The 15,858-nt window shown below is 43.6% G+C and overlaps 1 protein-coding gene across 1 annotated transcript; it reads left to right on the top strand.

The window, feature by feature from the left end:
- Positions 1-593: 593 nt before the first annotated feature.
- On the top strand, positions 594-14,121 carry LOC137535045 (zinc finger protein 436-like). The gene is made up of 7 exons (XM_068256809.1): positions 594-646; positions 2,236-2,355; positions 5,912-6,046; positions 6,132-6,246; positions 7,558-7,655; positions 7,781-8,123; positions 11,962-14,121. The coding sequence occupies exons 1-7, from the start codon at positions 632-634 to the stop codon at positions 12,735-12,737; spliced, it is 1,602 nt and encodes a 533-aa protein (XP_068112910.1). The 5' UTR covers positions 594-631; the 3' UTR covers positions 12,738-14,121.
- Positions 14,122-15,858: the final 1,737 nt, after the last annotated feature.

Raw genomic sequence — 15,858 nt, 5'->3', positions numbered from 1 at the left:
CTGAAAAGAGTCTTTCCACACATTCTTAACACTAAAATAATTTACATTGCACAGGCTGACTTTGTGGTCATTCACACTCTACAGAATTTGCGTGCGCTTTGCATTGTACTGTACATCTAATGCAAGTCAATGGCATTCCATTTGGCTTGTGTTGTTGCTTAGCAGGGCTGGACTTTTTCTTTTTTACAAGCGATGTACAATTCCCATGTCATGGAAGTCAGTGTAAAAGCAGAAAAGTCTGATTTGGTCTGTGAAAAATCACATATGATTTTGAGATTAATTATATATAACTCCATGTAAATTAACTTTATTGGAGTGCACACAAAAAATGCATCGAATATCTGCACAAAAAAATGAACGTTTGAATGGAAAATCAAATTTTTGCAGGGATAAAGTGTGACCCCTTCCTAAATGACCATCAACAGTCCTTGCAGCCCACCCACATCTGATCACTAGATTAAACACAATCCTAATACATGGTACAGTACTGTATAGAGTTCAGCTAATTCATGAGGGCTGCAGTTCCTCTATTCTCCACAAGATGGTGATGTAACTTTTGCGGAAAGGAAGACAAGACAGACAGGAAGCCATAGATGAAGAGGGAGGAAGTACAAAATCGACATTGCTGGGAATGGCAGCAGAAGAGGTAAGAAAAGAGTATTTTATATTTGCACCCAGTAACCCCCATCACTAGCAGCTGCTGTTACACACATTCTGTATATGGAGCAGTGTATAGATGATGTCTTTTTTAGCCTCAGCTCCTCTACCAGAGGCCTGTGAGCTGGAGAGTTCTGCACAGAATCTTATCTGTTCCTATCACTGCACTTCTCAGTACAGAGAGCTCTGATGTTCCTGACATCTGTTGGAGCCAATCTCCTAGCTTAGGAGTGAAAGCAACTCCTGCCACCACTGGGACCTCTTTGGTCTTCACCCTCCAGAGTCTCTCTAGTTCCTCTCTCAGTCTCTGACATAGCTCCCAACTGTCCCTCTTTTGGAGGGACAGTCCCTCTTTGGGAACCCTGTCCCTCTGTCTTCCTCATTTGTCCCTCTTTCAGGACTGATGTACAGATCTATTTAAATATATGTATGTTTCTACAGAAAAATGTGTTAGATGACTCTAAACTTTATTCCCATCCTTTAAAGTGAACCTAAAGTCAGGGGAAAAAACGGAGATTTACTCACCGGGGCTTCCCTCAGCCCCCTGCAGCCGATCGGTGCCGTCGCAGCTCCGCTCCGATGGTCCAGGACCCGCCGGCGAACACTTCCGGTTTGGCCGTCACCGGCCGACAGGCATGGGAACGCGAAGAATCACTCGCGCTCCCATGCCTGTCGGCCAGTGACGGCCAAACCGGCAGTGTTCGCCGGCGGGTCCTGGACCATCGGAGCGGAGCTGCGAGGGCACCGATCGGCTGCAGGGGGCTGAGGGAAGCCCCGGGTGAGTAAATCTCAGTTTTTTCCCCTGACTTTAGGTTCATTTTAAATTGATATATTTTTTATTTCAGATGTTAATATGAAGGAAAATGAACCAGGATAGAAAGGAACAGTGTAGTTGGAATTATAAAACAACATATTTTTCTTATTAAATCTTTATAGTATGCATGAGTAGGGGTGTGTTGGGGGCGTGGTTAGAGGCACAGAAGGGGTGTGGCTTAAGTGTCCCTCTTTCTGGTCTCAAAAGGTTGCTCTGGTACGTCTCCAGTTCCTCATTCTCCTGCGGCACTCCCAGGCAGTGGATGCCTTGTGGGGGTGTCTGCGCTGCCCTTCATTTCTTGGGGGTATAAGGAGGCCTACACGCGGCACCCCTGTTGAGATGTATTTTGCGTGGGCCAACTCCTGCAGGAATAGCAGGGAGATAGTTTTAGATCCTGCATATTCTGGTAGGTGAATGCAACGAGCAAACGCTTTTCTGTTTAGATTGGTCAGTTGACTTTGGGCAGCCAGTATATAAGTCAGCTGTTGACTGGTGAGAGCACACATCCCTTTCTCTTGTGTAGCATGCAAGCTACAGCATGTGGTGGTGCCATTCAGTGTATGCTGTGCCTGCCTATGTCTTACACCCTGCCTCTATGTGCTGGACTGTCCCTGAGGCTTCTCTGTACGGCTGGCATGTTAGCTCTTATGTGGGTGATCTCCACTTCTATGGATCTGGTGCTTAGTGCATGTAACACTTCGCTGCCCTAATACAGTCCATATTCCTGCAGTCTCACTAATTCTCATGTTGTTTTCTGCCTACAGATAAGGACTTCTTGTATGGATCACATGACCACATCAGTGAGGATGGACGAGGACTGGAGTCACATGACTGAGAGGATATTCAACCTCACCCTGGAGATCATCTGCTTACTGACCAAAGAGGTGAGGAAGAACCTCCCTCATTCATAAAAAAAAAAAAAACGCACTTAACCAGTAAAAATGTGATCCTGTAAATTGGTGGACACAGGCCGTAGCATAGAGTGTTTACTCTTCTCTGTGCTGCACACATCATCCCGACATGTCCGCCTTCCATCTGTGACGGTGGAAGTGTCAGGGAGATGGAGAACAGAGTGCAGTGCAGCCAAAAGAGAGGGAGATATAGATGAGCTAACACTTTATGGTGCAGCCTGTGCCTACCAATACACAGGTACAAAGTAGTACCCGCCGGTAGGCCTGAACGATGTTAGGAAAAGATTGAATTGCATGATTTTTGACAGAAATTGCAATTTCGATTCTGTACACGACTTTTGCTACACAACGATGGATGAGATCGCTCTGACCATCCAGTCACTCTCTACCTGGCGGGGGACAGTCTGCAACAATTACTATAACTGCGGTCCCCTCTCTGCCTGTCCCATGTGTGCTGCTGGCTGGGGGGTGACAGTGACTGACACTGAAAACGTCACCTCGCTGCAGCTGCTGGCTGGACAGCTTCTAGCAATCACACAACTATTACACTCATCATCTCCCCTGAGCACTGATAAGTTACATAGGGAGTCACTGCTGTCATGTCACACAGTACTGAGCAGTGTATAGATTGGTAGTCAGATAGATATATGTAGGCGAATATATAATTATATTGCCCTACCTCTACATATATCTAGCTGATTTCCTATCTATACACTGCTCAGTACAATGTGACATGACAGCAGTGACTCCCCTTGTAACCTATCAGTGCTCAGGGGAGATGATGTGTAATAGCTGTGTGATTGCTAGAAGCTGTCCAGCCAGCAGCTGCAGCGAGGTGACGTTTTCAGTGTCAGTGTATCTGTGTGGGTCTCTGGTGCTCCCTTCACAATGGAGAGGGTTAACCTTGACCTGTAGGAAAGGTGAGACCGGGAGCCCTTATGGTGCAGTATTGTTAGTATAAATTTTAATTTGTGAATAAAATATACTCATAAAGGTAGGTTGCAGTCCTGCAACCACCGTAAATGCCTGCGGAAAGATAACCGTCTCCGCTCGGTATCTCGGACCTTCTGGATCTAGGTGGTCGCTCTCCTCCTTTAGTCCTATTTCCCGGTAGATAATGTCGCCCAGGGATAGGGATGACACCTCAAAGAGGTGTGGAGTATACAAGTGAAAAAACATACATATATCCAGGCACATCGCCTCTAGTTAGGACATTAAATAAATTATTAGGGAGGTGCTGAAGGGGGTGTGGCTAGAAACAGCAAAAATCAATTAACCCTTCGCACACTCACATGCAAATGTTCAAACAAATGCATTCACAGATTTACTCATCCAGGCACAACTGTTATCCCTACAGCTAAATTAAAAGCCAGGGTTTTAGTTCACAGAAGAATGCATTCTTATGCTTAGTCACCTATACTGCGTAGAAGTACCCAGGTAAACATAGGTGTCCTAACTCTGGCCCTGTAACATGCATAGTGCAGACATGCAAACACATTCATTGCATCAAACCTATCAATGGATTAGGAGCACACATCCTAACTTCCTCTCCTGGGAAAGACAGTGCATCTTACCAATCACACAAGGGAGCTAATGTTATGTGTCCATGTGCACCATGCGCATGAGTATACAAGTGAAGCACATTGGTGGAGGCGCCCAAAAATATGTTGTAGCAACAGCTAGATGGTTTTACTCAAAAAATTTAGATAAATAAAAATAATAATAAAAATAAATAAATAAAAATATATGGTATGATGAGGAGGTCTCCTACCTCCAAAGAAGACTCACGTGGGTAGAAAAAGGAGTCTTTTTAAAAATAACGGTTATACTGTAGACACCGCGTTTCACGGGATTCAGCACGCTTCCTCAGGTCAATAAAACAGATAACCTTAACAATAACCGTGCGGAGCTCGTTATTTTAATAAAGACTCCTTTTTCTATCCACGTGAGTCTTCTTTGGAGGTAAGTGACCTCCTCATCATACCATATATTTTTATTTATTTATTTTTATTATTATTTTTATTTATCTAATTTTATGAGTAAAACTATCTAGCTGCTGCTACAACATATTTTTGGGCACCTCCACCAACGTGCTTCACTTGTTTTCAGTGTCAGTCACTGTCACCCCCCCAGCCGACAGCACATGGGACAGGCAGAGAGGGGACCGGACCGCAGATATAGTAGTTGTCGCAGACTGTCCCCCGCCAGGTAGAGAGCTACAGAAGTGTTAGTTAATTGCTGCGTTAATGGCTCTCCCGGGTAGCGCGTCTCCGGCTCTTTTCATCTTCTGGGGGTAGGGGCGGGACCAGCCGTACTTCCCGTACTTCTCGGACTGTCACCCGGAGAGGGAGGGGGCATGGTCTGATTTGTTAACCCCTCACTGGCCTCCTCTCCAGCAGCTACAGGGGAATGTCTCTTTTTTATTTACATAGGCAGAGCAGAGCATGTACCAGCGGCAGAGAAAACCGCAGCAAAACCGAAGCTCTGACGATCTCAAGAACGTCTTAACCTTGATCACGATTTTCGGTTTAAAACCGAAAATCGTTCAGCCCTACCCGCCGGCTCATCCCTGGTGGTGAGTAATACTGTACAGGGTCACTCTTATGTCTAATATAGCAAACCTGTAACTTTAGGTGTGGAAAATATACTTATCTTAGTAGAGGGAAGCCTGTGGCTCCTCCCGAGACTTCCTATATCCTCCTCCAGACCACCGCTGCTGCCCGGGACCCTCTGAATGTTAGCAGCCACACTTCTGTAACTAAATGAGCGTGGCCAATCTGTGCAGACACACTTCATGGACTGCGTCAGTGCAGTAGCATGAAGGCGCTTGTACCCAAGGTGGCTTGTACACAGATGGGAGTGCGGCTGCGAATGATGTAAATCGTTAGGCACAGCAGAAAACTACCAAAAGACAAGGGAAGACTGGTTTTAATTCATTGGAAGGCATTGTTCCTCTTCACTAAATTGTATTGACTACAATGCCTGGGCAGATTATCAGATTGTCTTGTAATTAAGTAACTCCTGAGCAAAAAATTATACAGTAGATATCACTCTCTTCTTCACCCCTGGACACAGGGGAAGCATTTCACATATATTTACTGCAAAAAAAAGTGTTAGGCCCAGCATTTAAAAATGGAGACAAGCGTTCTATAGCTGATTAGAGCTCGTTGCCCACCGAGTTCAAAACAATAAAAAGCAAGTATCATCAGCACCGCTTAAGCGAAAATGAGATTGCAACTTGACAAAGATGCATGTCGCTGTAGTTACCTTCAGCCCATTTCTGACAAGTAATTTTAATTGCATGTTCTTCAGTGAAGAGCTACTTTTCGCTAAAGCGGTGCTGCTAATACTTGCTTTTAATATATATTTACTGTGCACAAACAGTTGAATACAATCTGATAATTTTAGAACAGCAATCTTATCCAATGAAATTTGAGCTCCATACCACATTAATAAAACACAGAGATGACCAGAGTGGTGAGGGGGATTCTGGGAGGTCACTTAACATTGCTGGTGTTTTTCAATACAGGGTTTTCCTCCTGTGAAGTATGGTGACCAGGTGACAATCACAGTTCCTCCACCTCACTTCCTGGTGCCTGAGAGAAACATGAAGAAGAAGATTCTACAACTCATTAACAAGATCACAGAGTTGCTGATGGGAGAGGTGAGCAGTGCTGGGAATTAGTGGACATTGCCCAGTAATGGCAAGGGAGATGTCTGGATGGTGACTGTGTCATTGTGTGTATCAGGTTCCTATACGTTGTCAGGATGTCCAAACCTTCTCCTTCAAGGAGGAGTGGCAGAATGTAGAAGTACACAAGGACCTCTCCAAGGATGAGAACCAGCCACCCATAACTTCACAAGGTAAGAGGAGACTTATGCACAAAACACTGGGGCACATGGGAGGTGGGGGCCCAGGTCTCTACCACTACTTGCAGGGCTGTGGAGTTGGAGTTTGGGCAATTTTAGATACCTGGAGTTGGAGTCGGTGGTTTCATAAACCGAGGAGTCGGGAGAGGGATGATTTTTATACCAAATCCTCAGCCCTAGTAAGTATTAGACTAAGGATTTGAGGAGTTGGAGCCATTTTGGGTACCTGGAGTCAGAGTCGGTGGTTTCACAAACTGAGGACTATTTGGGTAAAAGAGGGACCCTGGTATACGGTAAAAGCGGTTAAAAACGAAAAGGTAATGAGGTAGCTTACCTCAATGATGACAAAATCTTTGTAACAACAAAAGATTTTATTAGTGATAGCACAGGCAACGCGTTTTGCGGGTCTGAGCCCACTTACTCAGGCCAATAGCAGTGCTAAACTAAATGAAATGTTTGGCTTAGCTCCCTAAGTCAAACATTTCATTTAGTTTGGCACTGCCATTGGCCTGAGGAAGCGGTTTCAGACCTGCAAAACGCGTTGCCTGTACTAATAATTTCACTAATAATATTGTTGTTACAAAGATTTTGTCATCATTGAGGTAAGCTACCTCATTACCTTTTCATTTCGAAACTGTCTTTAAACGCTTTTACCGTATACCAGGGCGCCTCTTTTACCCAAATAGTGCATCTAATACCCCCACACGTCACCTGTCTGAGGGGCGGAGGCAGAGCATCCGTGGTCCTACCACGGTAGAGATCTGTCTCCTTCCTTTTCCTAAGGAGTGCAACCACATCCAAGTCCCCGGCGACCCCCCCGAGTGGAGTCGGGTTTATTGTCTCCAACTGCTTCCTGCGGTCGGTTACCCCTCTGCAACCCACCTTTGTGAGTGATTCTTTTTACTTCCACATTTACCACATAATCTTTACGTATTACACTATTGGGCTCCCTCCCTTTTTTTGTCTCCTGTGTATTTTTCCAGAGGGTGTCTTACACCCAAAACAAACCACATCACAAACTGAGGAGTTGGATGATTTTTGTACTGACTCCACAGCCCTGACTACTCGGGACCCCCACTCCACATGCAATACCAAAAGGGCATTGCAGATGAACCCCAGTCTTCCTACCACCAGGATAATCACCTACAGCTGCTACAGAATCAAAATGCAAACCACAAAAAGGGAATGCTCACTCCAAGTCAGCAACTTATAGGTGATATAGAAGAATGGAGGGTCCACCTAGATCCCTCATCATCTGATACACATGGAGACAAAGCATGCAGTCAGTGTTTGTGTTTCCCACAGATGGATCCAGTAACAGAAACCCACCAGAGAGCTTTACAGGTCCTCTTTATTCCCAGGATTGTACACAGGAATATGACACCATCCCTCACCATTATCAGGTAGGTGGAACTAAAGGCTTAAAGCTATTAAGTGACTCCAAACTCTTTGAAGTTACATTCTGTTGTTTCAGTTTATTAAATGTTACAATTCTAAAATGTTTTTCTGTGTTTTTGTTTTAATATAGAGTGTAGAATTTTCTGATCTGAAAACTGTTATTGATGAGAGTCATGTGAAGTTTCAAGAGCAATCTGAATTTGAAGGTAAATTAATCAAGTTAATTAAAGAGGAAGAAGAGGAGACATATGTGAGGAGTGATCAGCAGTCTATTGAGGAGGGTGGCATAATGGTGACGATTAAAGAGGAAGAAGAGACATTTGTAAGAGGTGATTGCCGCTCTATGGAGGAAGCTGAAATGTTGAGGATAACTAATGAAGGAACGTATGAAAGAGGTGATCATTCACCTACAGAAGATGAGAACAAAATTCAAAATTTTGAAGAACACAAATGGCCTCTGAATGTTAGCACAGGTAAGTTATAAACACCAAATGCTGGAATAGTTTTTAATTTTCACCTGATAAGGTTATACTGGTCTAATGGTTTAGGGCTACTGAGATCAGATAAAGGGGGTCCAGTTAATGATGAGTTAAGAGAAGTATTAGATATTGGACACAGCAAGTGCAGGTCATGCTTGAAATTTGGGAGCGGTTAAGGTGCATCATAAATGTCATTTGTCTGTAAAGTTGTCATTGGTGAGGTAAGCCACCTTCCCTTTTTCTCAACTTTAGTTGTTTTTAACCACATTTTCTACATCCTTGTGTGCCTCTTTCCCCCTCTGTACTTTACACCCCCCATTTGAAGGGTGTGTTTGGTCTCACATAGCTTTGCCCAAACTACTACCAGTTTTTTCATAAGAGAGTGACCGCATCCAGTACCTTTCTGGACACCAGAGTGGAGTCGGGATTGTGAATCTCCACTTATGTGGTTGGCTTCCCTCATTGCAACCCACCTTTGTGAATATTACTCTTCCTTTCCTTTGACAATTTCATTTTGGCGACATATAGTACACTCCCGTTATCTCCAGGGCTGTGGAGTCGGTCCAAAAATCCACCGACTCCGACTCCTCATTTTAGGATTCCACCGACTCCGACTCCACGACTCCGACTCCTCTAATTTGCATATTACAATTTTGTTGATTAAAAGTATGTAACATGAAATTCGTCTCTTAACTGCCAACGCTTAGGAATTTTACAAGACAACTGAAGTGAGAAGGATATGTAGACTACTATATTTATTCCCTTTAGACTAAAACTAGTCCTTGGTAAGAGTACTTGTAAAAGGTACAAACCGGAACAAAGAACATCTATCAGGCCCTAGGCAATGTAAGTGTGGGTACATGTAAGAATGATGTGCAGGTACTCTGCAGGGGAATGAGGAGATTGTAAACAGACAACACCTCTGTGTTCAATGTGCACAGCATTCTCAGTGGATTCCCTGCAGCTCTGTGGGGAGCGCATATGTAGAGTATAGTACTACTGTGTAACAAAGTAAACCTGAGACAGATGAAATTAAAGTTTTATACATACCTGGGGCTTCCTCCAGCCGCCTTCAGGATAATCAGTCCCTGTATGTCCTCCTCCACCACCTGGATCTTCTGCTATGAGTCCAGGTACTTGAGCCAGTCAGGCGTAGTGCGCATGCACACACTCCGCCGCCAGGAGCATACTACACCTGTGCAGCACTATTGCGCAGGTGCAGAATGTTCCTGGCTGTGGGAGCGGCATGCGGCCGGACAGCGCTGACTGGCTGAATTACCAGGACTCATAGCAGAAGATCCGGGTGGTGGAGGACAGCGAGGGACTGATTAGCCTGAAGGGGGCTGGAGGAAGCCCCAGGTATGTATAAAACTTTACTTTTCATCCGTTTCAGTTACCCTTTAATTTGTAGTCACCAAACCAAATTTTAATAACATATCACATTATTTGATTTCATCAGCAAAGGGAGTGCATACATTTGCATATATCAGCATCAATGCAGAATTATTTCCATCTCGTTGACCATCTCTATTAGTGACACAGCTACACATCAGGCTTTATTCTTACAGCATAGATGTTATTTAGTATATAGAAGAGATTCCTGTGTACACATCATATATACAGTCACAATCAGATATGTATATCTGACCTTAAAAATACGGGGACTGCTTTATTGATGCAGCACAAGTAACTAATTTTGACTGGTTTATTTCATTTTTGTGGACTAAGCACAGCTATTACTGTATATATACATTATTTTTAATGACTATTATCTGAGAAATAGAACATTTTATCATATTTTCTATTTTAATTACAGTTACAAATTCATTAGGAGTCGGAGTCGGAGTCGGTGCATTTTTTCCCGACTCCGACTCCAGGCACCCAAAATTGCCCGACTCCGACTCCACGACTCCGACTCCGACTCCACAGCCCTGGTTATCTCTGTGCTTTATTTTCAAGGTTTACAGTCACCTCCTCTTCATTCAACAAATGAGGAGACACTGTACACCATATGAATGGCTCATCTCCATTCCTCAGTATAACATCATAGTACCAACAAATGAGGAGGAGATACCGTACACCATATGAAAGGCTCATCTCCATTCCTCAGTAAAACATCATAGTACAAATACATGAGGAGGAGATACTGTACACCATATGAAAGGCTCATCTCCATTCCTCAGTAAAACATCATAGTACAAATACATGAGGAGGAGATACTGTACACCATATGAAAGGTCCATCTCCATTCCTCAGTATATCATCATAGTACCAACAAATGAGGAGGAGATACTGTACACCATATGAAAGGCTCATCTCCATTACTCAGTATAACATCATAGTACCAACACATGAGGGGGAGATACTGTACACCATATGAAAGGCCCATCTCCATTCCTCAGTATAACATCATAGTACCAACACATGAGGAGGAGATACTGTACACCATATGAAAGACCCATCTCCATTCCTCAGTATAACATCATAGTACCAACACATGAGGGGGAGATACTGTGCACCATATGAAAGACCCATCTCCATTCCTCAGTATAACATCATAGTACCAACAAATGAGGAGGAGATACTGTAGACCATAAGAAAGGCCCATCTCCATTCCTCAGTATAACATCATAGCACCAACAAATGAGGAGGAGATACTGTACACCATATGAAAGGCCCATCTCCATTCCTCAGTATAACATCATGGTACCAACAAATGAGGATGAGGTATTGTACACCATATGAAAGGCCCATCTCCATTCCTCAGTATAACATCATAGTGCCAGCACATGAGGGGGAGATACTGTACACCATATGAAAGGCTCATCTCCATTCCTCAGTATAACATAGCACCAACAAATGAGGAGGAGGTATTGTACACCATATGAAAGGCCCATCTCCATTCCTCAGTATAACATCATAGTGCCAGCACATGAGGGGGAGATACTGTACACCATATGAAAGGCTCATCTCCATTCCTCAGTATAACATAGCACCAACAAATGAGGAGGAGATACTGTACACCATATGAAAGGCCCATCTCCATTCCTCAGTATAACATCATAGTACCAACAAATGAGGAGGAGATACTGTACACCATATGAAAGGTCCATCTCCATTCCTCAGTATAACATCATAGTACCAACAAATGAGGAGGAGATTCTGTACACCATATGAAAGGTCCATCTCTATTCCTCAGTATAACATCATAGCACCAACAAATGAGGAGGAGATACTGTGCACCATATGAAAGGCCATCTCCATTCCTCAGCATAACATCATAGTACCAGCAAATGAGGAGGAGATACTGTACACCATATGAAAGGCCCATCTCCATTCCTTAGCATAACATCATAGCACCAACAAATGAGGAGGGGATACTGTACACCATATGAAAGGCCCATCTCCATTCCTCAGTATAACATCATAGTACCAACACATGAGGAGGAGATACTGTACACCATATGAAAGGCCCATCTCCATTCCTCAGTATAACATCATAGTACCAACACATGAGGAGGAGATACTGTACACCATATAAAAGGTCCATCTCCATTCCTCAGTATAACATCATAGTGCCAACAAATGAGGAGGAGATACTGTACACACCAAGGCCAATCTCCATTCCTTAATTTTAAATTATCCTCAGTATACCGACACTTTAATTCAGTTTGTTTTGGTGTGTTGTGTGTTAGTAGCTGACTACTACTTTCATATTACTGTACATTATACTGACCCATTTCCACTCCATAGCTCTTTGAAAGTGTTACCAGTGAGGTGTGTGTGTGTACATATAAACTAAGTTTCTAAAGAAAATGTATTTTCCCAACAGATGGATGTGATTTTGGGAAGTCTTCAGAGGGACATCTTTATCCAAGGAATACAGAACCGATGTCACATCAGATATTTGACACAGACTTCTATCCTTTCTCATGTTCAGAGTGTGGGAAAAGTTTTAAGTGTGAAAAAGGCCTGCTAAATCATCAGACAAGTCACACAGGATTCTATCCTTTATCATGTTCAGAATGTGGGAAAGGTTTTAATAACAAAACAGAGCTTCTTAGACACCAGAGACACCACACAGGCGAGCGGCCTTTTTCATGCTCAGAGTGTGGGAAATGTTTTTCTCAGAAAGCCATCCTGGTTAGTCACCAGAGAAGTCACACAGGTGAGCACCCCTTCTCATGTTCAGAGTGTGGGAAAGTTTTTTTTAGGAAAGAATCCCTTCTTATGCACCAGAGAAGTCACACAGGTGAGCGCCCATTCTCATGTTCAGAGTGTGGGAAAGGTTTCGGTAGGAAAGGAAATCTTCTTAGACACCAGAGAATTCACACAGGGGTGCATTCATTCTCATGTACAGAGTGTGGAAAAAATTTTCATCAGAAAAAAAACTTGCTTAGACACCAAAGTAGTCACACAGGCATCTATCTTTTCTCATGTTCTGTGTGTGGGAAAGGTTTTAATGACAAATGTGAACTTCTGAGACACGAGAAATCTCACACAGGGGAGCGGCCTTTTTCATGTTCAGTGTGTGGAAAATGTTTTGTTCAGAAAGTTAGCCTGTTAAGTCATCAGAAACGTCACACAGGTGAGCGCCCATTCTCTTGATCAGAGTGGGGGAAAGGTTGCGGTAGGAAAGGAAATCTTCTTAGACACCTAAGAATTCACACAAGGGAGCTGTCTATTTCATGTTCAAAGTGTGGGAAATGTGACCTTATTAGACACCAGAAAACTCACACAGGTGAACGTACTTTTTCATGTTCTGAGTGTTGGAAATGTTTTGCTCAGAAACTAAGCCTGGTAATTCACCAGAGAAGTGCCACAGATGATCAGCTGTTTCTTGTTCAGACTGTGGGAAATGTTAAATAAAAAATAAGCCTTCTTAGACACCAGAGAAGTCATACAGGTATCTATGTATACTTTAGCTTGTTCAGAGTGTGGAAACGGTTTTAGTGATAATTGTTATCTTCTAACACATTAGTGAACAAACACAGGTGAGCATATTTTTCCTGGTTCAGAGTGTGGGAAATGTTTTTTCTCAGAAAGCAAACCTAGTTACTCACCAGAGAAGACCCATGTAAGCATCCATTTTCATGTTTAGAGTGTGGGTAAAGTATTGGTTGTAAAGTAGAGCCACAGATACACCAGAGAACATCCTTTTCATGCATAGAATGTGGGAAATGCTTTTCTCACAGAGGACAATTACTTTCACATGAAAAAAGTCACACAGCTGAGCATCTATTTACATTCTCTGAGTGTGGGAAATCTTTCTGTGCGACATTGTGCCTGATGCAGGAAATTATGGTAATATTGACGCTCTCAGACATCGCATGGCAATATTACCCTTACTGTGTACTGCCAGTTACTCTATTAGTGCATCCCGCAGTACTCAAATACTATGACTCTTGCTAAGGTAACGCACCCTATTAACGGTGATGTTACCATAGCAATGTTAGAATAACTGTCTGCAGCTGCTGACCTCGTCTGATCTGTCACTTTTACAGAGAAGGATAAATGTGTTCATTTGCAGCCGGAAGCCGTGTGGATTCTGGTAGCGGATGTAAAGGGGTCCATACACTTAACGATTTTCCCGCCGATATACAGCAGATTCGATCACTGTGATCGAATCTGCTGGGAAGTCGTTTCGCAAACGCTGATCGATTTCCGTCCGAAATTGATCGTTCCCGTTGATCCGTCCATGCAGAAGATTTGGCTCGATCGCCGGCGGGGCGGGAGTGCGTTGATAGCGGTATTCGAATGTCCGACGACCGACGCTAGCGGCAATACATTACCTGCTCCGCCGGCGCGTGTCCGCGCTGTTCCTTCTCCGCTGGGCTCCAGCAGGCTTCACTTCTTCCTGTCCCGACAGGAAGTTTAAACAGTAGAGCGCCATCTACTGTTTAAACTTCCCCCGGCTGGAAGTAAAGTGAAACTGTAGCCCAGAGCGGAGAAGAGACAGCAGAGACCAGGGGACTAGCGCCGGCCGGATCAGGTAATGTATGCGGGGGGGGGGGGGCAGCGGCAGCTCCATAGATTGTGAATTGGCTTCATAGTGAAATTGATTCACAATCTGTTTGCAGCAAAGGCAGCCATACGATCCCTCTCTTATCAGAAAGGGATCTATCTGTTGGTCGATCTGATGGCAAATCGACCAGTGTATGGCCACCTTAAGAGTCATGTGACTCACAGGTGGATTATGTTAACTGGAAATATGCCAGCTAGGATTTAGTGTATAAATAAGCCCAGTAGCGCCACAGATGGCTTGCTGCATCCCAGATATCATATCGTATAGCTGGGAAGAGAGAGAGGATGGTAATGTACAGAAATGATACTTTGCTTATGTAGTTCTGATGACCAATACTTTATTATGTTTCCTGATATGTTTTCTTTGATAGCTGATTATAACCCTGTTCTATGTAACACCCCACCCCCTATGTTCCAAATATGGCTGCCAGGCCTTGGCCATTATTATGCTCTCCTGCTGTTTTAGTCAGTATGCACTGCCATCATCTGATCACTCTGTCTTATGTTTTAACAAGATTATCTCATAAATGATTCTCTGAATGAGCTGTGACCATTTTACATGTAAGTGAATGTAATAAAGACACTTTTTATGGGAACAAATCTCTGTTTATATTGTTAGAGAGTGAAGGTTATCATAGAAGATAGCATGTTCCTACATGTGCCTTGTTCTACACCACAGCCTTTCTTTCAGCTCCAACCAGTCTGACCAGTCTCCTCAGAGGAGGGACACTTAGTGACATGAATTATTACACCTCCCTTATGCCATTTTAGCAGTGCAACCAATGGGAGGACAGTAACGGCATAACCTGGACTGTAGTAAATAATTATCCTCACATCTTCAGTAACTGTAGTTTGGCTCTAGCGCAATACAGGAGAAGGTGAGTCTGCAGCTCATCATCCAATCAGCAGACAGGATCACTGGCCCCAACTTCCCCTCCCTACAGGAGCTCCACAACAGCTCATGCCCAAAGAGCCAACAAGATGGTCACTGACCCCCTCTCCTGCCACCCTGCCCGATATGGATATCTCCCCTGGTATATGAGTGCACAAGCCAAAATGGGGGTGACTGACTGCACCCCAACAAAGTCCATAAATTATTACAAACAAGGCTAACACTTCCTTATTACAGTAAGTGTTCAACTTTTATTCAAGCAAATGGCATAAACAAACTTTTTTTCTTGCATATTTTTTATATAAACCAACATTTTCACTATTAGTTGTTTCTTGTCTAAAGCTGCATTAGCCACAACAATGGCCTCCAGGCACTCGATAAAAGTATCGATGTGTTGAGTCTGTCAGCTTCAGTACATGGAACACCAGACTGAACATTGAATAAGGAAGTGCTAGCCTTATTTGTAATAGTTCTTCCTTCAGGAGTGACACACAGAGCATTCACACCACAAACAGCCAGACTCAGAGAGAGGTTTTACACTAAGCACTAGCCCTTTACTGGGATGGCCACAATGGTCTGGGCCTTGGGCAGCTGGATATAGAAGATGGTTTGCTGCGTATGGAAGAGGGGATTGCACATGAAAAAAGTGGGGCTGCTAATGAGGAGCAACACCTAGAGGAGGGTAGCTGCTGCACAAAGGAGCTGTATATGTAAAAGAGGCTACTATACATGAATGTTACACATGGAAAAGGGGGCTGTCCATGGAAGAGGAGAAACAAGAAATCTTCCCTAGAGGCAAAAAAATGATAAATC

The sequence above is a fragment of the Hyperolius riggenbachi genome, chromosome 10, assembly GCF_040937935.1.
Source record: "Hyperolius riggenbachi isolate aHypRig1 chromosome 10, aHypRig1.pri, whole genome shotgun sequence".
Classification (NCBI taxonomy): domain Eukaryota; kingdom Metazoa; phylum Chordata; class Amphibia; order Anura; family Hyperoliidae; genus Hyperolius; species Hyperolius riggenbachi.
The sequence above is the reverse complement of the archived record's forward strand: the minus strand, read 5'-3'. Positions and strand labels throughout refer to the sequence as shown.